The 24,481-nt window shown below is 32.4% G+C and overlaps 1 protein-coding gene across 1 annotated transcript in view; it reads left to right on the top strand.

The window, feature by feature from the left end:
* LOC144074305 (uncharacterized) overlaps positions 1-24,481 on the top strand; it is a 67,798-nt gene that overhangs the window by 40,166 nt on the left and 3,151 nt on the right. The window contains exons 34-52 of the mRNA XM_077600671.1: positions 517-570; positions 653-706; positions 1,290-1,343; positions 1,791-1,844; positions 2,107-2,214; positions 2,951-3,004; positions 3,066-3,173; positions 3,247-3,300; positions 4,033-4,086; positions 5,140-5,196; positions 6,639-6,692; positions 6,769-6,822; positions 7,178-7,285; positions 7,359-7,466; positions 7,539-7,646; positions 7,730-7,783; positions 8,883-8,945; positions 9,258-9,311; positions 9,391-9,426. Of these exons, the coding sequence (XP_077456797.1) occupies positions 517-570; positions 653-706; positions 1,290-1,343; positions 1,791-1,844; positions 2,107-2,214; positions 2,951-3,004; positions 3,066-3,173; positions 3,247-3,300; positions 4,033-4,086; positions 5,140-5,196; positions 6,639-6,692; positions 6,769-6,822; positions 7,178-7,285; positions 7,359-7,466; positions 7,539-7,646; positions 7,730-7,783; positions 8,883-8,945; positions 9,258-9,311; positions 9,391-9,426 (1,290 nt within the window). The remainder of the gene's footprint in view (positions 1-516; positions 571-652; positions 707-1,289; positions 1,344-1,790; positions 1,845-2,106; positions 2,215-2,950; positions 3,005-3,065; positions 3,174-3,246; positions 3,301-4,032; positions 4,087-5,139; positions 5,197-6,638; positions 6,693-6,768; positions 6,823-7,177; positions 7,286-7,358; positions 7,467-7,538; positions 7,647-7,729; positions 7,784-8,882; positions 8,946-9,257; positions 9,312-9,390; positions 9,427-24,481) is intronic.

The following is a 24,481-nucleotide window of genomic DNA, read 5'->3' on the forward strand; positions in this document are numbered from 1 at the left end:
TAGTATATGTATATGTAGTGTATATATATATATGTATATGTAGTATATATATATGTATATGTAGTATATATGTATATGTAGTGTATATATGTAGTATATATGTATATGTAGTATATATGTATATATATATGTATATGTAGTATATATATATATATATATATATATATATATACTTCAGCAACATGCATATTAATTTATTTATTACCTATTTATTTATGTCTAGGGTGTCTTTTCCTGTGTCTGTATTCCCACTCTCTTGCTACTGTAACAATGGAATTTCCCGAATACGGGATGAATAAAGTTATCTAATCGAATCTAATCTAATACATTCATAAAGTGAATCCACTATGAGCAATCTATCCCATCAGAATTGTGTTGGAAAAGATTGTAGGAAGAAATCTGACATCTTTTCTAGTCCCGCCCCTTGGTCTCGATCATGACCTGTCAATCAAATTGCTGGGCAACTGGGGGTCACAAGGCGACACACATATTCACGGTCTCGCTTTTTGTCGGTAGGGAGCTGCCGGCCCTCCAGGAACAGTCGGGCCAATGGGGGAGATGGGACTGTTGGTGAGTCACCTTTCAAAAGTGCTTCTAGAAAACTCCAAAATAAAAAATTAATCACTGAACGCAGTCTGTTTTTTACTTTAAGGGTCTACCGGGAAAAGCTGGCGATGGAGGACCACCTGGTGAGCCTGGAGACAAGGTGTGCTCATTTTTTTAGGGACACCCACGTACGCAGTAAGCTAGCACGTCAGACCGGTTCTTGCCATGTAGCCGCTTTCAACGTATAGTGCGCAAAAAATGCTAATAAGGCTAAGACTGCCCAATTAAAGGGAAAATATATATATATATATATATAGTACAATTTCTATTTCTATTTGGGGGGGGGTAATTTTTTTTTGAGGCGGCCTGAGTGGTTAACGCGTGGGTTTCGCAGTTCTGGAGTCTAGGGGTTCGTTCCCAGGCGGACTGTGTGGGTTTTCTCTGGAGGAGACAAACAACCATTCATGGCTAAGGGCAATTTAGCATACAGTTAGCCTAGCATGCATGTCTTAAGGACATGAGAGGAAACCGGAGTACCCGGAGAAAACCCATGCAGGCCCGAGGAGAACATCCAAACTCCATGCAGGTGGACTGACCTGGATTCGACCCCAGAACTGTGAGGCCGGCGCGCTAACCACTCATCCGCCGGGCCACCTAGCATTAATACATTGTTTATATTAGATCAAATATTCAAGTTCATGATTCTTTTCCATATTTGACTGAAGGATTTGATTTATTTGCAGGGCGACACGGGTCCAGCGGGCGACTTTGGGGAGCAGGGACTGACTGGCCAGAGAGTGAGTATCCACTACTCTACTGGTGTCAAACTGGTGGGCCAACAAATTTTAAATCTTGTGTGTCGTCGACCTGTTAAAATTAAATTCAACCCATAGAACAGCAATAAAAGAGGGATACAGTAATCCCTCGATTACCGCAGTTAATTTAGACCAGACATGACCGCGATAAACGAAAAACTACAACGTAGGGTCACCCCTATTTAAAAAATAAATTAAAAAATGTGTATTTGTTTTGTTTGTTTTACTTCAGTGCTGAGTCCTAGTAGCAAGCGGAGGACAGGGGCGTGGCTTCCGCTTGCGAGTTTCAGCATGGATTTTTACATTTTTATGAATTTACACAAAAAAATCTGCGATGTAGTGAAGCCGTGATATTCGAGGGAATACTGTATTACATACATGAATATACTTGCACCTGTTCTACATATTTTTGACTATTTTGCTCCGAAGGGTGAGCAAGGCATCGACGGCGAGTCCGGATCAAGTGGACCCGATGGCGTTAAGGTGAATATCCAATCTGCCAAATTATGGTTAAATATCATTTATGATTTTTTTTAAATGTTCCCTTATGAATTGGAGTGTTTTTTAAAAGAGAATAAAATAAGAGAAATGAGGCTAAGAGCCACAGGATATACAAAATATGTAGCAAAAAGTCACATTTATTTTGGCCTGGAGCCGCATGTGGCTCGAGAGCTGCATGTGTTCGCCACCCCTGACCTATAGTATACATCGTAAGTATCGATTTGTGTGTGGTTTAATGTTCCAGGGAGAGAAAGGGGACACCGGCACAGAAGGTGGCAAGGGAGACACGGGTGCAATTGGTCAGAAAGGGGAAGATGGTCCCTGTGGACCTCCTGGACGTCCTGGTTTGAGGGTGAGTGTCCATTGTCCCCGTCAACAATGCCTTCTTTTCAGTCACTTCAAATCCTTAGACCGCAAATATATTTAAAGAATTGTATTTTTTTTTAATTGGCAAACTGGGAATAATCTGTTTTATTTATTCAATTTTAAAAAAAAAATGATTACAATTTTTTGAATACGTAACAAATTGAAAGACTTTTTAATTTTTTTTGCTTTAAAACAACAATAATTTAAAATGTGAAAAAAAACAAAAAGAGGAGTACAGTCTTCCCTCGATTATCATGACTTCACTTATCGCTAATTCACTTCTTTGCGATTTTTTTTTCTGCATTTTTTTTTTAAAATTATTTATTCATTTTTTTTAAGTTCATAAAATGTGAAAATCCATGCTGAAACTCAGCACTGAAGAAGAAAACAAAAAGTTATAGGGGTAATCCGACTTTGCGATTTTTCAATTATCGTGGCCATGTTTGGTCGACATTAACTGCGATATTCGAGGGATTACTGTAAATAATCTTAATGTGAATTTTATCATATAGTTGACATCATATACATATTTATTTATTTATTAACTTATTTATGACCTATTTATTTATGTCTAAAACGTTGTTTCCTGTGTCTGTATTCTCACCCTCTTGCTACTGTGACAGTGAAATTTCCCGAATACGGGATGAATAAAATTATCTAATCTAATCTAATAAGGGGCTGCCGCTTTGACACCCGAGATTTAAACGTATTCTGCTTCACAGGGCCAAGAAGGCAAAGCGGGCGTGATGGGCGAACTGGGAAAAGCAGGAAGCAAGGTGAGTTCACGTTCCCCTTCAAATTCATTTGCCGTATCGACAAAAATACGCCTCTCGTCAGGGGACCAAAGGACAGCGAGGTCACGCGGGGGAGAAGGGCCCAGTAGGAGGTGAGGGAACCCCCGGATTTGTCGGACCCAAGGCCGCCAGAGGGACCGTAGGACCAGCGGTAAGACAACCCTCGACGGACCGATGGGCGGAGTTTGTTTGCTTTTGGAAAAAAAGTGGATTCTTTTCTCTAGGGAGTTCCTGGAAGAACGGGACAGATAGGAGAAACGGGAATTCCGGGCTACCAGGTATGCAATAAAAGCTTCTTTTTTACACGTCCAATCCATTTTGACTGGGAGAAGTGGCCAATATTCCCACCAAGTCCTCAAAGTTTGTACAAATTGGACATTTATCGATGTCAAACACAAGGACTGAGTTCAATCTTTTTTTTTTCATTCATTTTCTGAACTGCTTATCCTCACAAGGATCACAGAGGGTGCTGAAGCCTATGCCAGTTAACTACGGGCACCCTAAATTGGTCAGCCAATCGCAGGGCATGACAATATTCACATTCATAGCTAGGAACAATTTAGCATATAATTAGGCTGGCATAATTAGCCTAGCGTGCATGTTTTTGGGACATGGGAGGAAAGCAGAGTAAGATAGGCGGGGGGTGCCGGAGCCTATCAGTTGTGGCCAGCCAATCGCAGGGCACAAGAAGACAAACAACCAATCAGCAGAGACAATTTAGCGTACAATTAGCCTAGCTAGCATGTTTTTGGGGATGTGGGAGGAAACCGGAGTACCCAGAAAAACCCACACAGGCATTCACACGTCCGTTATTGGTCAATTAGGACACGCAAACTCCACACAGTTCGAACAGGATCGAACCCTCGACCCCACAAATGCGAGCCCCTCACGCTAACCACTTTACCATCGCGCCGCGGAGTTTAATTCTAAGAAAAATGTTTTTACGGGCCAAAAAAAGCTGTATTTTCTTTACTTTGTCGATATGTGATGAAGGGATTGTGTTTTTACAGGGTCATAAAGGACTTCAAGGCTCCCAAGGACCACACGGAGCAAAAGGTGAAAAGGTATATTGGGAATTTCATCTTTACCTGTTGTAGTTTTCAACCAGTGTTGTTAAAGGGTTAACCCGTCATCGATTAGCAACGCAGACGAATTTAATTTGGATTCAGCATAACACAATATGTAAAGCGGGTAAAAATCTGGACAGAAACACTTGTACTATTGTTGTCATTTGTAGCAAATTTTGGCTTATTAATTAATCCCAATTGTTGTCACGTATGCGAACCGAGCGGCCAACTACCATTGTCACGCTTTGTTTTCCGATTTGTTGCTTGCCGTTTTGAATTACGTTTAAGTTGTGGAAGGAAGGCTTTCATTTGACATATGCGCGACACATGACGCTGTAAAAGTGTCCGCACGTCCGTTATTGTTCAATTAGTGGAATAAAGACCTCGACAGACATGTTGAGTCATAGCCCCGCGTTTTAGCAGCTGCTCTTATGAAATGACAGGATTTTTTTTACTGTATTGGCCCGAATATAAGACGACCCCAATTATAAGACGATTACTTCTTTTTCAAGACTCATCATTTTGAACACCAAATTCAATTTTTATACACAAAATAATGTCAGTAGATCTGAAATCAATGATTTAACGATATATTGGAGAGAAAAAGCATGTTATTTTGCCTCATTCAAATAATACAAAAACTGCCTATCACATCTTAATATGTGAATATTTAAATATGTAAAGTGTAATCACATTTTTAAATGAATAGCTTCTGATTTTTGAAATGTAAATGAACCAAAAAAACATTAAAATTGCAATAACTGTACTAACCATCGTGTTTAGCGTTCGCTTTAAAGTTATCTAGTGCCATCTAGCATTGTGAATGGATATGTTGTGTTGTGTTATGTCTGAAATGTCTTTTGCTGTGTCTGTATTCTCACCCACCTTGCTACTGTGAAAATAACATTTCCCAAATACGGGATGAATGAAGTTATCTAATCCAATATAGTTTAATGTCTAGTCCCCGAATGTAAGACGACCGACATTTGCAGTTTTATTTCAATTTTAAAAAAAACATCGTCTTATATTCGGATGTTTGTGTCGCTTTAGGGTGAGCAAGGGGAGGACAGCAAAATGGCGGGACCCCCAGGTTGCCCAGGTGACAGAGTGAGTTGAATTTTTATTTGCTACCCTCGTTAAAATATGACTCTGTTTGTCTTAATTTAGACCAGACATGGCCGCGATAAACGAAAAACCGCAAACTAGGGTCCCCCCTATTTTAAAAAAATATATAATTTTAAAAAATATATATTTATTTTGGTTTTTTTACTTCAGTGCTGAGTCCTAGTAGCAAGTGGAGAAAAGGGGCGTGGCTTCCTCTCGCAAATTTCACCGGGGATTTTCACATTTTTATGAACTTAAAAAAAAAATCCCCCAGAAAAAAAATATGCGATGTAGTGAAGCTGCGATATTCGAGGGATTACTGTATTTATAATTACTGTACATATGATTATGTATATTGATTACTGTACGTATGTATGTACAATGACAATTAAGCTTTCAATTCAATACAGAAATATGGAGAGAGAGAGAGAAATAAAAGCCTAAACTCTCTTCTTTCAACCCCCGCAAACATTTTTTATTACATAATTGGCATAAGAACATATGTTGCTTCCACTAAAATCACCTGTTTTGGCTTGAAAGAGTAGATTTAGTCAAAACATGTCCTATTTTTAGTGCTTGTTTTACCCTAACCTACATACAATTTGCCTTTTTAATAGTGATGAGTTAAACAGGGAGGCAGTAAATCTTTCCGTTTGAAAGCCGCTGTGCTTGGTTGGGGGAGAACGAGAGAAAACATCTGTTTTATCTTCTGTGATTTGGCCCACTTTTGCTGTGGTTTCATCTTCCTGTCCTCCATGACAGGGCCCTCAAGGTAACCGAGGGGAAAGGGGAGAAGCAGGTGACCCCGGATATCTCGTAAGCAAATTCCACAATAGCCTGATTGTGTTTTTCATGCAGTTATAGGATCAAATATTTGATTTATGTATTTATTTATTTTTCAATTTGGCAGGGACCAACAGGTGTTGATGGAGAGAGAGGTCAAGCCGGTGCCACAGGACTTCCTGTGAGTATAAAAAACTGAAAAAATGGTGGCCAAAACAGACCTAGGGTTCACATCCTGGGACATTATTATTATTACGGTAATACCTCGACATACGAGCAATTTGAGATAGGTGTAAAATTTTGAGGAAATATTTATCTTGAGATACGAGAACAATTTTGATATACAGACGCTCCCCTACTTACGAACAACGGTACATACGAACATGTCATGAACATATTTTGAAGGGAAGACAAAAGCAAACAACCCTCGATAGGTTGCATCTGAAAGTCAGGGTGGAGGCGGGGCCAATAGTGTCAACCCAAGAGAAGAAAGGTATCAAAATGTCAAACAAAATTAGAATTAAGTTTAGTGTAAGGTTGGATTAAACCTATTTTTGAGGGTGTCTGCATCGTAATCCAAGTTTATTTAAATTTGTTTATGTTATGTTACGAGCGCGTTGCCGTGCAAAAAGTTTTTTTCAAAGAGTGACGGCTCATTTCAGGGAGATCCCGGCCCCGGAGGAAAACCAGGACCCAAAGGATCCAAAGGTGAACAAGTAAGGACTACCTTAGGCGACAGATGCGCTTGAGTTTGTTTAAAAGTCTAATATGCACTTTTTGCATTAACTCCAGGGTCAGAAAGGAAAATGTGGGACGAGAGGGAAGTCTGGGAGTAAAGGAGCACCGGTGAGTTAAATACACCCTCGTTTGGAAAGAGCATTATGGTGAAAGTTCGTTAGAAAATTGCCCTTAGCGTCCTTTTTAAAACCATGAATATGGAGGTGAAAATTGTGAATCAGGGGGCGGCTTATACGAGAGAAATTGTCAAATTCAACCATTTTAAGGCCATTTTAAGGACGCGGCTTATACGTGGAGGCGGCTTATATGCGAGAAAATATGGTAGGAGTTTGAAAAAATTGAAAATGTCAGCCAAGCATTATAGCAAATGCAATTTGTATTTGTTTTTAAAGTCTTTATTATGTATCCAATTTGTGGCCGGTGCAATTTATAATCCGTAAAATATGGTTTTTATTGTGACCAGGGTCCAGATGGCCTCCCTGGCTTCCGAGGTCTGGCAGGCGGAGGGGGTCTTGAGGGCCTTCAAGGAATAGATGGACCTCCTGGTCAAGATGGGATCCAAGGCACCAAAGTAAGAACACTTTCATTGCTTGATTCAACATTTAGACTCCTCCCACTGAGTGTATATGTCATTTTGTGTTCAGGGGGGGCAGGGAGAAGATGGAGTCTTGGGTCTAGCGGGGAAAAGTGGACCCTGGGGTAGTTCTGGTGAAACTGGTCTCCCTGGAGTGCAAGGTTCTTTTGGACCTCAGGTGAGGATGGGTTTTTCCTCGTAATACCGGTATCGGTGGGTCGTCACATTTTTTGGTGTGTGTGTGATAAAGGGTGAACGGGGTCTCCCGGGTCAAAGTGGACCCCAAGGAACGAGAGGGCCCCCCGGTGGACTGGGATTGATGGGGAACCAAGGAGGGAAGGGCTCCAAAGGGCAACCAGTGAGAACGCGTCATGCCACCTGAGCTAGTTGAAATACTAATGAAGTACCGCCATGATACCATGCAATTTTCTAATATTTCAGGGGGATGTTGGTGAACAAGGATTTGCAGGCGTGTCGGGTGTGTTTGGACCCAAGGTAGGATTGCATTGCAGTCTTTTTCAACTTTTTCAATTCCAATGCATTGTCCTCTTCTGAACTCTGTGACCTTTGACTTTTCCTTTTCTCATCCCATCGCCCATCTTTTTTTGTTAAACAAAAATGACTATTTATAGTAAGGCCTTTTTTTCCATTTAAAAAAATAACCATGTATATTAAGGCTTTTTGTTAAAAAAAAGACCATATATAGTAAGGCTTTTTATTTTAAAAAGGCCATGTATAGTAAGGCTTTTTTATTAAAAAAGGCCATGTATAGTAAGGCTTTTTTTTCATAAAAAATGACCATGTATAGTAAGGCTTTTTTTCATAAAAAATGACCGTGTATAGTAAGTCTGTGTGTAAGTAAGTGTGTAGTAAGGCTTTTTTTAAATCAGAAAAAGACCATCTTTAGTAAGGCATTTTTTTCTTTAAAAAAAGACCATTTATAGTAGCGTTTTTTTTGTGCAAGAAATGACCATCTTTAGTAAGGCATTTTTTCTTTAAAAAAATGACCATGTATAGTAAGGCATTTTTCTTTAAAAAAATGACCATGTATAGTAAGGCATTTTGTTAAAAAAAGACCATGTAGTGTAAGGCTTTTTTATTTTAAAAAAAGGCCATGTATAGTAAGGCTTTTTTTTTCATCAAAAATGACCATGTATAGTAAGGCTTTTTTTTCGAAAAAAATGACCATGTATAGTAGCGCTTTTTTGTACAAAAAAACGAGCATGTATAGTAAGGATTTTTTTCCACAAAAAAATGACAATGTTTAGTAAGGCTTTTTTTCGTAAAAAATGACCATGTATAGTAAGGCTTTTTTGTTTAAAAATGACTATGTATAGTAGGGATATTTTTTCATAAAAAATGACCATGTATGGTAAGGCTTTTTTCTCCATAAAAAAAGACCATCAAATGATGGTTTAATTCATTTTCTGACCTCTGTGACCTTTTGATCTGCAACCGCTTCCATTTTATATGACAACTTTGCCAATAATCCCTCTTGTAATCGTTACCACAAACAAAATGGAACTAAATACATGACCTCCACCTTCCATCAGGTTCATTTACTGACAAAAGTAACAAAAATGATTTTCTTTAGGGACCCCAAGGAGACATGGGCCCAACAGGGATACAGGGACCCAAAGGACCCAGAGGACTGACGGTAAGTAATCCTTGTTTTGCTCATTACTCTCATTTTGCAGTTACAATTACTTGAGTAACTTTTGGATGTACTCCGAAGAATAGTTTTAACAGGGAATACTTTGTTTTTTTACATGTTTACTTGAATCGATTTATGAAAAAAAAACATGACTCTTACTTTGGGCTACACTTGAGTCATTACATTTTTTGAGTTGACTTTATTTTTATTATAACAATAATCCCACGACTCCGTTGCACGCGTGAATCTGATGTTTCAATATGAATCATATGGCGGCTTGAAATCACTCAACAGCGGCGGCCTTGCTTTTTTCAGGGTACGGACGGCGCGTCGGGCCCCGTCGGAATCATCGGCCCCAACGGCCATCCCGTGCGTAGCGTGACACGTTCACTGTCCGACCGTTTTACGGTCCTGCCGGTGACCCGCTGCTTTCGCTCTTTCTTGTCAGGGACTGCAAGGCGACAAAGGAAGTCAGGGGGACGCGGTGAGTGGAAAACTTTTGACAAATCGCTTTACGAGCTCTCTTTTTATTGATTTATTTTGCGTAAGGTTAACTTTTCTGTATGGTGAGGCTTTATTTATTCAAAAGTGACCATGTGTAATAAGGCTTTTTTTCGTTAAAAAAATGACAATGTGTAGTAAGGCTTTTTTCTTAAAAAAACGACCATGTATAGTAAGGCTTTTTTCTTTAAAAAAATGACCATGTATAGTAAGGCTTTTTTTAAAAAATGACCATGTATAGTAAGGCTTTTTTCTTCAAAAAACGACAGTATGGTAAGGCTTTTTTCTTCAAAAAACGATAGTATGGTAAGGCTTTTTTTATTTAAAAAAAACGACATAATATAGTAAGGGTTTTTTATTGACAAAAACGACATAGTATAGTAAGGCTTTTTCTTTAAAAAACGACATTGTATAGTAAGGCTTTTTCTTTAAAAAACGACATAGTATAGTAAGGCTTTTTTTTCCTAAAAAACGACATAGTATAGTAAGGCTTTTTTTCCTAAAAAACGACATAGTATAGTAAGGCTTTTCGTAAAAAACGACATAGTATAGTAAGGCTTTTTTTCGTAAAAAACGACATAGTATAGTAAGGCTGTTTTTCTTAAAAAACGACATAGTATAGTAAGGCTTTTTTTTCGTAAAAAATGACATAGTATAGTAAGGCTTTTTCTTTAAAAAACGACATAGTATAGTAAGGCTGTTTTTCTTAAAAAATGACATAGTATAGTAAGGCTTTTTTCGTAAAAAATGACATAGTATAGTAAGGCTTTTTTTTCGTAAAAAACGACATAGTATACTAAGGCTTTTTTTCGTAAAAAACGACATAGTATAGTAAGGCTTTTTTTCGTAAAAAACGACATAGTATAGTAAGGCTTTTTTTCGTAAAAGACGACATAGTATAGTAAGGCTTTTTTTCGTAAAAAACGACATAGTATAGTAAGGCTGTTTTTCGTAAAAAACGACATAATATAGTAAGGCTGTTTTTCTTAAAAAACGACATAGTATAGTAAGGCTTTTTTTCGTAAAAAAATACATAGTATAGTAAGGCTTTTTTTCGTAAAAAACGACATAGTATAGTAAGGCTGTTTTTCTTAAAAAATGACATGGTAAAGTAAGGCTTTTTCTTTAAAAAACGACAAAGTATAGTAAGGCTTTTTCTTTTAAAAACGACATAGTATAGTAAGGCTTTTTTCGTAAAAAATGACATAGTATAGTAAGGCTTTTTTTTCGTAAAAAACGACATAGTACACTAAGGCTTTTTTTTCGTAAAAAAACGACATAGTATAGTAAGGCTTTTTTTCGTAAAAAACGACATAGTTTAGTAAGGCTTTTTTTCGTAAAAAAACGACATAGTATAGTAAGGCTTTTTTTCGTAAAAAACGACATAGTATAGTAAGGCTGTTTTTCTTAAAAAACAACATAGTATAGTAAGGCTTTTTTTCGTAAAAAATGACATAGTATAGTAAGGCTTTTTCTTTAAAAAACGACATAGTATAATAAGGCTTTTTTTTCGTAAAAAACGACATAGTATAGTAAGGCTTTTTTTTCGTAAAAAACGACATAGTATAGTAAGGCTTTTTTTCGTAAAAAACGACATAGTATAGTAAGGCTTTTTTTCGTAAAAAACGACATAGTATAGTAAGGCTTTTTTTCGTAAAAAACGACATAGTATAGTAAGGCTTTTTTTCGTAAAAAACGACAGTATAGTAAGGCTGTTTTTCTTAAAAAACGACATAGTATAGTAAGGCTTTTTTCGTAAAAAATGACATAGTATAGTAAGGCTTTTTCTTTAAAAAACGACATAGTATAATAAGGCTTTTTTTTCGTAAAAAACGACATAGTATAGTAAGAATTTTTTCGTAAAAAACGACATAGTATAGTAAGGCTTTTTTTCGTAAAAAACGACATAGTATAGTAAGGCTTTTTTTCGTAAAAAACGACATAGTATAGTAAGGCTGTTTTTCTTAAAAAACGACATGGTATAGTAAGGCTTTTTTTCGTAAAAAACGACATAGTATAGTAAGGCTGTTTTTCTTAAAAAACGACATAGTATAGTAAGGCTTTTTTTCATAAAAAATGACATAGTATAGTAAGGCTTTTTTTCGTAAAAAATGACATAGTATAGTAAGGCTTTTTCTTTAAAAAACGACATAGTATAGTAAGGCTTTTTTTTTCGTAAAAAACGACATAGTATAGTAAGGCTTTTTTTCGTAAAAAACGACATAGTATAGTAAGGCTTTTTTTCGTAAAAAACGACATAGTATAGTAAGGCTGTTTTTCTTAAAAAACGACATAGTATAGTAAGGCTGTTTTTCTTAAAAAACGACATAGTATAGTAAGGCTTTTTTTCGTAAAAAATGACATAGTATAGTAAGGCTTTTTCTTTAAAAAACGACATAGTATAGTAAGGCTTTTTTTTCGTAAAAAACGACATAGTATAGTAAGGCTTTTTTTCGTAAAAAACGACAGAGTATAGTAAGGCTTTTTTTCGTAAAAAACGACATAGTATAGTAAGGCTGTTTTTCTTAAAAAACGACATAGTATAGTAAGGCTTTTTTTCGTAAAAAATGACATAGTATAGTAAGGCTTTTTCTTTAAAAAACGACATAGTATAGTAAGGCTTTTTTTTCGTAAAAAAACGACATAGTATAGTAAGGCTTTTTTTTCGTAAAAAACGACATAGTATAGTAAGGCTTTTTTTCGTAAAAAACGACATAGTATAGTAAGGCTTTTTTTCGTAAAAAACGACATAGTATAGTAAGGCTGTTTTTCTTAAAAAACGACATAGTATAATAAGGCTTTTTTTCTTAAAAAACGACATAGTATAGTAAGGCTTTTTTTCGTAAAAAATGACATAGTATAGTAAGGCTTTTTCTTTAAAAAACGACATAGTATAGTAAGGCTTTTTTTTTCGTAAAAAACAACATAGTATAGTAAGGCTTTTTTTCGTAAAAAACGACATAGTATAGTAAGGCTTTTTTTCGTAAAAAACGACATAGTATAGTAAGGCTGTTTTTCTTAAAAAACGACAGTATAGTAAGGCTTTTTTTCGTAAAAAATGACATAGTATAGTAAGGCTTTTTTTTCGTAAAAAACGACATAGTATAGTAAGGCTTTTTTTTCGTAAAAAACGACATGGTATAGTAAGGCTTTTTTTTGTAAAAAACGACATAGTATAGTAAGGCTTTTTTTCGTAAAAAATGACATAGTATAGTAAGGCTTTTTCTTTAAAAAACGACATAGTATAGTAAGGCTTTTTTTTCGTAAAAAACGACATAGTATAGTAAGGCTTTTTTTCGTAAAAAACGACATAGTATAGTAAGGCTTTTTCTTTAAAAAACGACATAGTATAGGAAGGCTTTTTTTCGTAAAAAACGACATAGTATAGTAAGGCTTTTTTTGTAAAAAAACGACATAGTATAGTAAGGCTGTTTTTCGTAAAAAACGACATAGTATAGTAAGGCTTTTTTTCGTAAAAAATGACATAGTATAGTAAGGCTTTTTTTTCGTAAAAAACGACATAGTATAGTAAGGCTTTTTTTCGTAAAAAACGACAGTATAGTAAGGCTTTTTTTCGTAAAAAACGACATAGTATAGTAAGGCTTTTTTTCGTAAAAAACGACATAGTATAGTAAGGCTGTTTTTCTTAAAAAACGACATAGTATAGTAAGGCTTTTTCTTTAAAAAACGACATAGTATAGTAAGGCTTTTTTTGTAAAAAACGACATAGTATAGTAAGGCTGTTTTTCTTAAAAAACGACATAGTATAGTAAGGCTGTTTTTCTTAAAAAACGACATAGTATAGTAAGGCTTTTTTTCGTAAAAAATGACATAGTATAGTAAGGCTTTTTCTTTAAAAAACGACATAGTATAGTAAGGCTTTTTTTTCGTAAAAAACGACATAGTATAGTAAGGCTTTTTTTTTCGTAAAAAACGACATAGTATAGTAAGGCTTTTTTTCGTAAAAAAACGACATAGTATAGTAAGGCTTTTTTTTGTAAAAAACGACATAGTATAGTAAGGCTTTTTTTCGTAAAAAACGACATAATATAGTGTTGGAATAATGATTCAAACCTTTTAAATCATTATTAGTAATATTTAATTAAAAAATGAAAAACATCTTTCAACAAATTCTGCTTACAACTTGCAAGGAGATGCCTTGTGACGTCGTCTCAGTCCACAATGCATTCTGAATTGCAGTAACTGAATCATTGTATTTAATCGCGACATTCGAAAAACATGTTTATGTAATCAGTACAATAACACCCTAGATGTTTAGAAAAACAACAGTGTGAGGAATGCATTATAAGGTAAACAAAGTAGTATTATAATGTAAACAAAGCATTCTAAAGTAAACCAAGCAGGATTATAATGTAAACAAAGCAGTATTATAATGTAAGCAAAGCCGTATTTTCAAATCTGCTGCTGGAGTCTCGTCATAACAGTCTCATTGGGTCCTGCCGGGAGAAGTGTCCGTAACACTGTGTCCTTTTTTCTTTGGGCCTTGAGGAGTCGAATGTGGAGGAAAAAGTCCATGTTCCCATGACTTGATTTATAGCCTTACTACTTATTGAAAAATGCTTAAAACACATATAGAATATTCCATAATAATTCTAACATATAGTAAGGCTTTTTTTCGTAAAAAACTACATAGTATAGTAAGGCTGTTTTTCTTAAAAAACGACATAGTATAGTAAGGCTTTTTTTCGTAAAAAATGACAGTATAGTAAGGCTTTTTCTTTAAAAAACGACATAGTATAGTAAGGCTTTTTTTCGTAAAAAACGACATAGTATAGTAAGGCTTTTTTTCGTAAAAAACGACATAGTATAGTAAGGCTTTTTTTCGTAAAAAACGACATAGTATAGTAAGGCTTTTTTTCGTAAAAAACGACATAGTATAGTAAGGGTGTTTTTCTTAAAAAACGACATAGTATAGTAAGGCTTTTTTTCGTAAAAAATGACATAGTATAGTAAGGCTTTTTCTTTAAAAAACGACATAGTATGGTAAGGCTTTTTTTTCGTAAAAAACGACATAGTATAGTAAGGCTTTTTTTCGTAAAAAACGACATAGTATAGTAAGGCTTTTTTTGGAAAAAAACGACATAGTATAGTAAGGCTGTTTTTCTTAAAATACGACATAGTATAGTAAGGCTTTTTTTCGTTAAAAATGACATAGTATAGTAAGGCTTTTTCTTTAAAAAACGACATGTATAGTAAGGCTTTTTTTTTCGTAAAAAACGACATAGTATAGTAAGGCTTTTTTTCGTAAAAAACGACATAGTATAGTAAGGCTTTTTTCATAAAAAACAACATAGTATAGTAAGGCTGTTTTTCTTAAAAAACGACATAGTATAGTAAGGCTTTTTTTCGTAAAAAATGACATAGTATAGTAAGGCTTTTTCTTTAAAAAAACGACATAGTATAGTAAGGCTTTTTTTCGTAAAAAACGACATAGTATAGTAAGGCTTTTTTTCGTAAAAAACGACATAGTATAGTAAGGCTTTTTTTCGTAAAAAATGACATACTATAGTAAGGCTTTTTCTTTAAAAAACGACATAGTATAGTAAGGCTTTTTTTTCGTAAAAAACGACATAGTATAGTAAGGCTTTTTTTCGTAAAAAATGACACAGTATAGTAAGGCTTTTTTTTTCGTAAAAAACGACATAGTATAGTAAGGCTGTTTTTCTTTAAAAACGACATAGTATAGTAAGGCTTTTTTTCGTAAAAAATGACATAGTATAGTAAGGCTTTTTCTTTAAAAAACGACATAGTATAGTAAGGCTTTTTTTTCGTAAAAAACGACATAGTATAGTAAGGCTTTTTTTCGTAAAAAACGACACAGTATAGTAAGGCTTTTTTTCGTAAAAAACGACATAGTATAGTAAGGCTTTTTTTCGTAAAAAATGACATAGTATAGTAAGGCTTTTTCTTTAAAAAACGACATAGTATAGTAAGGCTTTTTTTTCTTAAAAAACGACATAGTATAGTAAGGCTTTTTTTCGTAAAAATGACATAGTATAGTAAGGCTTTTTCTTTAAAAAACGACATAGTATAGTAAGGCTTTTTTTTCGTAAAAAAACGACATAGTATAGTAAGGCTTTTTTTTCGTAAAAAACGACAAAGTATAGTAAGGCTTTTTTTCGTAAAAAACGACATAGTATAGTAAGGCTTTTTTTCGTAAAAAACGACATAGTATAGTAAGGCTTTTTTTTCGTAAAAAGCGACATAGTATAGTAAGGCTGTTTTTCTTAAAAAAACGACATAGTATAGTAAGGCTTTTTTTCATAAAAAATGACATAGTATAGTAAGGCTTTTTCTTTAAAAAAACGACATAGTATAGTAAGGCTTTTTTTTTCGTAAAAAACGACATAGTATAGTAAGGCTTTTTTTCGTAAAAAACGACATAGTATAGTAAGGCTTTTTTTCGTAAAAAATGACATTGTATAGTAAGGCTTTTTCTTTAAAAAACGACATAGTATAGTAAGGCTTTTTTTTCGTGAAAAACGACATAGTATAGTAAGGCTTTTTTTCGTAAAAAACGACATAGTATAGTAAGGCTTTTTTTTCGTAAAAAACGACATAGTATAGTAAGGCTGTTTTTCTTAAAAAACGACATAGTATAGTAAGGCTTTTTTTCGTAAAAAATGACATAGTATAGTAAGGCTTTTTCTTTAAAAAACGACATAGTATAGTAAGGCTTTTTTTTTTCGTAAAAAACGACATAGTATAGTAAGGCTTTTTTTCGTAAAAAACGACATAGTATAGTAAGGCTTTTTTTCGTAAAAAACGACATAGTATAGTAAGGCTGTTTTTCTTAAAAACGACATAGTATAGTAAGGCTTTTTTTCGTAAAAAAATGACATAGTAGAGTAAGGCTTTTTCTTTAAAAAACGACATAGTATGGTAAGGCTTTTTTTTCGTAAAAAACGACATAGTATAGTAAGGCTTTTTTTCGTAAAAAACGACATAGTATAGTAAGGCTGTTTTTCTTAAAATACGACATAGTATAGTAAGGCTTTTTTTCGTTAAAAATGACATAGTATAGTAAGGCTTTTTCTTTAAAAAACGACATAGTATAGTAAGGCTTTTTTTTCGTAAAAAACGACATAGTATAGTAAGGCTTTTTTTCGTAAAAAACGACATAGTATAGTAAGGCTTTTTTTCGTAAAAAACAACATAGTATAGTAAGGCTGTTTTTCTTAAAAAACGACATAGTATAGTAAGGCTTTTTTTCGTAAAAAATGACATAGTATAGTAAGGCTTTTTCTTTAAAAAAACGACATAGTATAGTAAGGCTTTTTTTTCGTAAAAAACGACATAGTATAGTAAGGCTTTTTTTCGTAAAAAACGACATAGTATAGTAAGGCTTTTTTTCGTAAAAAATGACATAGTATAGTAAGGCTTTTTTTTCGTAAAAAACGACATAGTATAGTAAGGCTTTTTTTTCGTAAAAAAAGACATAGTATAGTAAGGCTTTTTTTCGTAAAAAATGACATAGTATAGTAAGGCTTTTTTTTCGTAAAAAACGACATAGTATAGTAAGGCTGTTTTTCTTTAAAAACGACATAGTATAGTAAGGCTTTTTTCGTAAAAAAATGACATAGTATAGTGAGGCTTTTTCTTTAAAAAACGACATAGTATAGTAAGGCTTTTTTTTCGTAAAACACGACATAGTATAGTAAGGCTTTTTTTCGTAAAAAACGACACAGTATAGTAAGGCTTTTTCTTTAAAAAACGACATAGTATAGTAAGGCTTTTTTTTCGTAAAAAAACGACATAGTATAGTAAGGCTTTTTTTTCGTAAAAAACGACAAAGTATAGTAAGGCTTTTTTTCGTAAAAAACGACATAGTATAGTAAGGCTTTTTTTCGTAAAAAACGACATAGTATAGTAAGGCTTTTTTTTCGTAAAAAGCGACATAGTATAGTAAGGCTGTTTTTCTTAAAAAAACGACATAGTATAGTAAGGCTTTTTTTCGTAAAAAATGACATAGTATAGTAAGGCTTTTTCTTTAAAAAAACGACATAGTATAGTAAGGCTTTTTTTTCGTAAAAAACGACATAGTATAGTAAGGCTTTTTTTCGTAAAAAACGACATAGTATAGTAAGGCTTTTTTTCGTAAAAAATGACATTGTATAGTAAGGCTTTTTCTTTAAAAAACGACATAGTATAGTAAGGCTTTTTTTTCGTGAAAAACGACATAGTATAGTAAGGCTTTTTTTCGTAAAAAACGACATAGTATAGTAAGGCTTTTTTTTCGTAAAAAACGACATAGTATAGTAAGGCTGTTTTTCTTAAAAAACGACATAGTATAGTAAGGCTTTTTTTCGTAAAAAATGACATAGTATAGTAAGGCTTTTTCTTTAAAAAACGACATAGTATAGTAAGGCTTTTTTTTTTCGTAAAAAACGACATAGTATAGTAAGGCTTTTTTTCGTAAAAAACGACATAGTATAGTAAGGCTTTTTTTCGTAAAAAACGACATAGTATAGTAAGGCTGTTTTTCTTAAAAACGACATAGTATAGTAAGGCTTTTTTTCGTAAAAAAATGACATAGTAGAGTAAGGCTTTTTCTTTAAAAAACGACATAGTATGGTAAGGCTTTTTTTTCGTAAAAAACGACATAGTATAGTAAGGCTTTTTTTCGTAAAAAACGACATAGTATAGTAAGGCTGTTTTTCTTAAAATACGACATAGTATAGTAAGGCTTTTTTTCGTTAAAAATGACATAGTATAGTAAGGCTTTTTCTTTAAAAAACGACATAGTATAGTAAGGCTTTTTTTTCGTAAAAAACGACATAGTATAGTAAGGCTTTTTTTCGTAAAAAACGACATAGTATAGTAAGGCTTTTTTTCGTAAAAAACAACATAGTATAGTAAGGCTGTTTTTCTTAAAAAACGACATAGTATAGTAAGGCTTTTTTTCGTAAAAAATGACATAGTATAGTAAGGCTTTTTCTTTAAAAAAACGACATAGTATAGTAAGGCTTTTTTTTCGTAAAAAACGACATAGTATAGTAAGGCTTTTTTTCGTAAAAAACGACATAGTATAGTAAGGCTTTTTTTCGTAAAAAATGACATAGTATAGTAAGGCTTTTTTTTCGTAAAAAACGACATAGTATAGTAAGGCTTTTTTTTCGTAAAAAAAGACATAGTATAGTAAGGCTTTTTTTCGTAAAAAATGACATAGTATAGTAAGGCTTTTTTTTCGTAAAAAACGACATAGTATAGTAAGGCTGTTTTTCTTTAAAAACGACATAGTATAGTAAGGCTTTTTTCGTAAAAAATGACATAGTATAGTGAGGCTTTTTCTTTAAAAAACGACATAGTATAGTAAGGCTTTTTTTTCGTAAAACACGACATAGTATAGTAAGGCTTTTTTTCGTAAAAAACGACACAGTATAGTAAGGCTTTTTTTCGTAAAAAACGACATAGTATAGTAAGGCTTTTTTTCGTAAAAAACGACATAGTATAGTAAGGCTGTTTTTCTTAAAAAACGACATAGTATAGTAAGGCTTTTTTTCGTAAAAAATGACATAGTATAGTAAGGCTTTTTCTTTAAAAAACGACATAGTATAGTAAGGCTTTTTTTTCGTAAAAAACGACATAGTATAGTAAGGCTTTTTTTCGTAAAAAACTACATAGTATAGTAAGGCTTTTTTTCGTAAAAAACGACATAGTATAGTAAGGCTTTTTTTTGTAAAAAACGACATAGTATAGTAAGGCTGTTTTTCTTAAAAAACGACATAGTATAGTAAGGCTTTTTTTCGTAAAAAATGACATAGTATAGTAAGGCTTTTTCTTTAAAAAACGACATAGTATAGTAAGGCTTTTTTTTTCGTAAAAAACGACATAGTATAGTAAGGCTTTTTTTTCGTAAAAAACGACATAGTATAGTAAGGCTTATTTTCGTAAAAAACGACATAGTATAGTAAGGCTTTTTTTCTTAAAAAAATGACATAGTACAGTAAGGCTTTTTCTTTAAAAAACGACATAGTATGGTAAGGCTTTTTTTTCGTAAAAAACGACATAGTATAGTAAGGCTTTTTTTCGTAAAAAACGACATAGTATAGTAAGGCTTTTTTTGGAAAAAAACGACATAGTATAGTAAGGCTGTTTTTCTTAAAATACGACATAGTATAGTAAGGCTTTTTTTCGTTAAAAATGACATAGTATAGTAAGGCTTTTTCTTTAAAAAACGACATAGTATAGTAAGGCTTTTTTTCGTAAAAAACGACATAGTATAGTAAGGCTTTTTTTGGAAAAAAACGACATAGTATAGTAAGGCTGTTTTTCTTAAAATACGACATAGTATAGTAAGGCTTTTTTTCGTTAAAAATGACATAGTATAGTAAGGCTTTTTCTTTAAAAAACGACATAGTATAGTAAGGCTTTTTTTTCGTAAAAAACGACATAGTATAGTAAGGCTTTTTTTCGTAAAAAACGACATAGTATAGTAAGGCTTTTTTTCGTAAAAAACAACATAGTATAGTAAGGCTGTTTTTCTTAAAAAACGACATAGTATAGTAAGGCTTTTTTTCGTAAAAAATGACATAGTATAGTAAGGCTTTTTCTTTAAAAAAACGACATAGTATAGTAAGGCTTTTTTTTCGTAAAAAAACGACATAGTATAGTAAGGCTTTTTTTCGTAAAAAATGACATAGTATAGTAAGGCTTTTTTTTCGTAAAAAACGACATAGTATAGTAAGGCTTTTTTTTCGTAAAAAAAGACATAGTATAGTAAGGCTTTTTTTCGTAAAAAATGACATAGTATAGTAAGGCTTTTTTTTCGTAAAAAACGACATAGTATAGTAAGGCTGTTTTTCTTTAAAAACGACATAGTATAGTAAGGCTTTTTTCGTAAAAAATGACATAGTATAGTGAGGCTTTTTCTTTAAAAAACGACATAGTATAGTAAGGCTTTTTTTTCGTAAAACACGACATAGTATAGTAAGGCTTTTTTTCGTAAAAAACGACACAGTATAGTAAGGCTTTTTTTCGTAAAAAACGACATAGTATAGTAAGGCTTTTTTTCGTAAAAAACGACATAGTATAGTAAGGCTGTTTTTCTTAAAAAACGACATAGTATAGTAAGGCTTTTTTTCGTAAAAAATGACATAGTATAGTAAGGCTTTTTCTTTAAAAAACGACATAGTATAGTAAGGCTTTTTTTTCGTAAAAAACGACATAGTATAGTAAGGCTTTTTTTCGTAAAAAACTACATAGTATAGTAAGGCTTTTTTTCGTAAAAAACGACATAGTATAGTAAGGCTTTTTTTTGTAAAAAACGACATAGTATAGTAAGGCTGTTTTTCTTAAAAAACGACATAGTATAGTAAGGCTTTTTTTCGTAAAAAATGACATAGTATAGTAAGGCTTTTTCTTTAAAAAACGACATAGTATAGTAAGGCTTTTTTTTTCGTAAAAAACGACATAGTATAGTAAGGCTTTTTTTTCGTAAAAAACGACATAGTATAGTAAGGCTTATTTTCGTAAAAAACGACATAGTATAGTAAGGCTGTTTTTCTTAAAAAACGACATAGTATAGTAAGGCTTTTTTTCTTAAAAAAATGACATAGTACAGTAAGGCTTTTTCTTTAAAAAACGACATAGTATGGTAAGGCTTTTTTTTCGTAAAAAACGACATAGTATAGTAAGGCTTTTTTTCGTAAAAAACGACATAGTATAGTAAGGCTTTTTTTGGAAAAAAACGACATAGTATAGTAAGGCTGTTTTTCTTAAAATACGACATAGTATAGTAAGGCTTTTTTTCGTTAAAAATGACATAGTATAGTAAGGCTTTTTCTTTAAAAAACGACATAGTATAGTAAGGCTTTTTTTCGTAAAAAACGACATAGTATAGTAAGGCTTTTTTTGGAAAAAAACGACATAGTATAGTAAGGCTGTTTTTCTTAAAATACGACATAGTATAGTAAGGCTTTTTTTCGTTAAAAATGACATAGTATAGTAAGGCTTTTTCTTTAAAAAACGACATAGTATAGTAAGGCTTTTTTTTCGTAAAAAACGACATAGTATAGTAAGGCTTTTTTTCGTAAAAAACGACATAGTATAGTAAGGCTTTTTTTCGTAAAAAACAACATAGTATAGTAAGGCTGTTTTTCTTAAAAAACGACATAGTATAGTAAGGCTTTTTTTCGTAAAAAATGACATAGTATAGTAAGGCTTTTTCTTTAAAAAAACGACATAGTATAGTAAGGCTTTTTTTTTTTCGTAAAAAACGACACAGTATAGTAAGGCTTTTTTTCGTAAAAAACGACATAGTATAGTAAGGCTTTTTTTCGTAAAAAACGACATAGTATAGTAGGGCTGTTTTTCTTAAAAAACGACATAGTATAGTAAGGCTTTTTTTCGTAAAAAATGACATAGTATAGTAAGGCTTTTTCTTTAAAAAACGACATAGTATAGTAAGGCTTTTTTTTCGTAAAAAACGACATAGTATAGTAAGGCTTTTTTTCGTAAAAAACGACACAGTATAGTAAGGCTTTTTTTCGTAAAAAACGACATAGTATAGTAAGGCTGTTTTTCTTAAAAAACGACATGCTATAGTAAGGCTTTTTTTCGTAAAAAATGACATAGTATAGTAAGGCTTTTTCTTTAAAAAACGACATAGTATAGTAAGGCTTTTTTTTCGTAAAAAACGACATAGTATAGTAAGGCTTTTTTTTCGTAAAAAACGACATAGTATAGTAAGGCTTTTTTTTGTAAAAAATGACATAGTATAGTAAGGCTTTTTCTTTAAAAAACGACATAGTATAGTAAGGCTTTTTTTTCGTAAAAAACGACATAGTATAGTAAGGCTTTTTTTTCGTAAAAAACGACATAGTATAGTAAGGCTTTTTTACGTAAAAAACGACATAGTATAGTAAGGCTGTTTTTCTTAAAAAACGACATAGTATAGTAAGGCTTTTTTTCTTAAAAAAATGACATAGTATAGTAAGGCTTTTTCTTAAAAAAAACGACATAGTATGGTAAGGCTTTTTTTTCGTAAAAAACGACATAGTATAGTAAGGCTTTTTTTCGTAAAAAACGAGATAGTATAGTAAGGCTTTTTTTGGAAAAAAACGACATAGTATAGTAAGGCTGTTTTTCTTAAAATACGACATAGTACAGTAAGGCTTTTTTTCGTTAAAAATGACATAGTATAGTAAGGCTTTTTCTTTAAAAAACGACATAGTATAGTAAGGCTTTTTTTTCGTAAAAAACGACATAGTATAGTAAGGCTTTTTTTCGTAAAAAACGACATAGTATAGTAAGGCTTTTTTTCGTAAAAAATGACATAGTATAGTAAGGCTTTTTCTTTAAAAAACGACATAGTATAGTAAGGCTTTTTTTCGTAAAAAAACGACATAGTATACTAAGGCTTTTTTTTCGTAAAAAACGACAAAGTATAGTAAGGCTTTTTTTCGTAAAAAACGACATAGTATAGTAAGGCTTTTTTTCGTAAAAAACGACATAGTATAGTAAGGCTTTTTTTCGTAAAAAACGACATAGTATAGTAAGGCTGTTTTTCTTAAAAAACGACATAGTATAGTAAGGCTTTTTTTCGTAAAAAATGACATAGTATAGTAAGGCTTTTTCTTTAAAAAAACGACATAGTATAGTAAGGCTTTTTTTTTCGTAAAAAACGACATAGTATAGTAAGGCTTTTTTTCGTAAAAAATGACATAGTATAGTAAGGCTTTTTTTCGTAAAAAACGACATAGTATAGTAAGGCTGTTTTTCTTAAAAAACGACATAGTATAGTAAGGCTTTTTCTTTAAAAAACGACATAGTATAGTAAGGCTTTTTTTTCGTAAAAAACGACATAGTATAGTAAGGCTTTTTTTTCGTAAAAAACGACATAGTATAGTAAGGCTTTTTTTCGTAAAAAACGACACAGTATAGTAAGGCTTTTTTTCGTAAAAAACGACATAGTATAGTAAGGCTGTTTTTCTTAAAAAACGACATAGTATAGTAAGGCTTTTTTTCGTAAAAAATGACATAGTATAGTAAGGCTTTTTCTTTAAAAAAACGACATAGTATAGTAAGGCTTTTTTTCGTAAAAAACGACATAGTATAGTAAGGCTTTTTTTCGTAAAAAACGACATAGTATAGTAAGGCTTTTTTTCGTAAAAAACGACATAGTATAGTAAGGCTGTTTTTCTTAAAAAAATGACATAGTATAATAAGGCTTTTTTTCTTAAAAAACGACATAGTATAGTAAGGCTTTTTTTCGTAAAAAATGACATAGTATAGTAAGGCTGTTTTTCTTAAAAAACGACATAGTATAGTAAGGCTGTTTTTCTTAAAAAATGACATAGTATAATAAGGCTTTTTTTTCGTAAAAAACGACATAGTATAGTAAGGCTTTTTTTCGTAAAAAACGACATAGTATAGTAAGGCTTTTTTTCGTAAAAAAACGACATAGTATAGTAAGGCTGTTTTTCTTAAAAAATGACATAGTATAGTAAGGCTTTTTTTCGTAAAAAATGACATAGTATAGTAAGGCTTTTTCTTTAAAAAACGACATAGTATAGTAAGGCTTTTTTTTCGTAAAAAACGACATAGTATAGTAAGGCTTTTTTTCGTAAAAAACGACATAGTAAGGCTGTTTTTCTTAAAAAACGACAGTATAGTAAGGCTTTTTTCCGTAAAAAATGACATAGTATAGTAAGGCTTTTTTTTTTTCGTAAAAAAACGACATAGTATAGTAAGGCTTTTTTTGTAAAAAACGACATAGTATAGTAAGGCTTTTTTTTCGTAAAAAACGACATAGTATAGTAAGGCTTTTTTTCGTAAAAAATGACATAGTATAGTAAGGCTTTTTCTTTAAAAAACGACATAGTATAGTAAGGCTTTTTTTTCCGTAAAAAACGACATAGTATAGTAAGGCTTTTTTTCGTAAAAAACGACATAGTATAGTAAGGCTTTTTTTCGTTAAAAACGACATAGTATAGTAAGGCTTTTTTCGTAAAAAACGACATAGTATAGTAAGGCTGTTTTTCGTAAAAAACGACATAGTATAGTAAGGCTGTTTT

Source organism: Stigmatopora argus, chromosome 5, assembly GCF_051989625.1.
Source record: "Stigmatopora argus isolate UIUO_Sarg chromosome 5, RoL_Sarg_1.0, whole genome shotgun sequence".
NCBI lineage: Eukaryota > Metazoa > Chordata > Actinopteri > Syngnathiformes > Syngnathidae > Stigmatopora > Stigmatopora argus.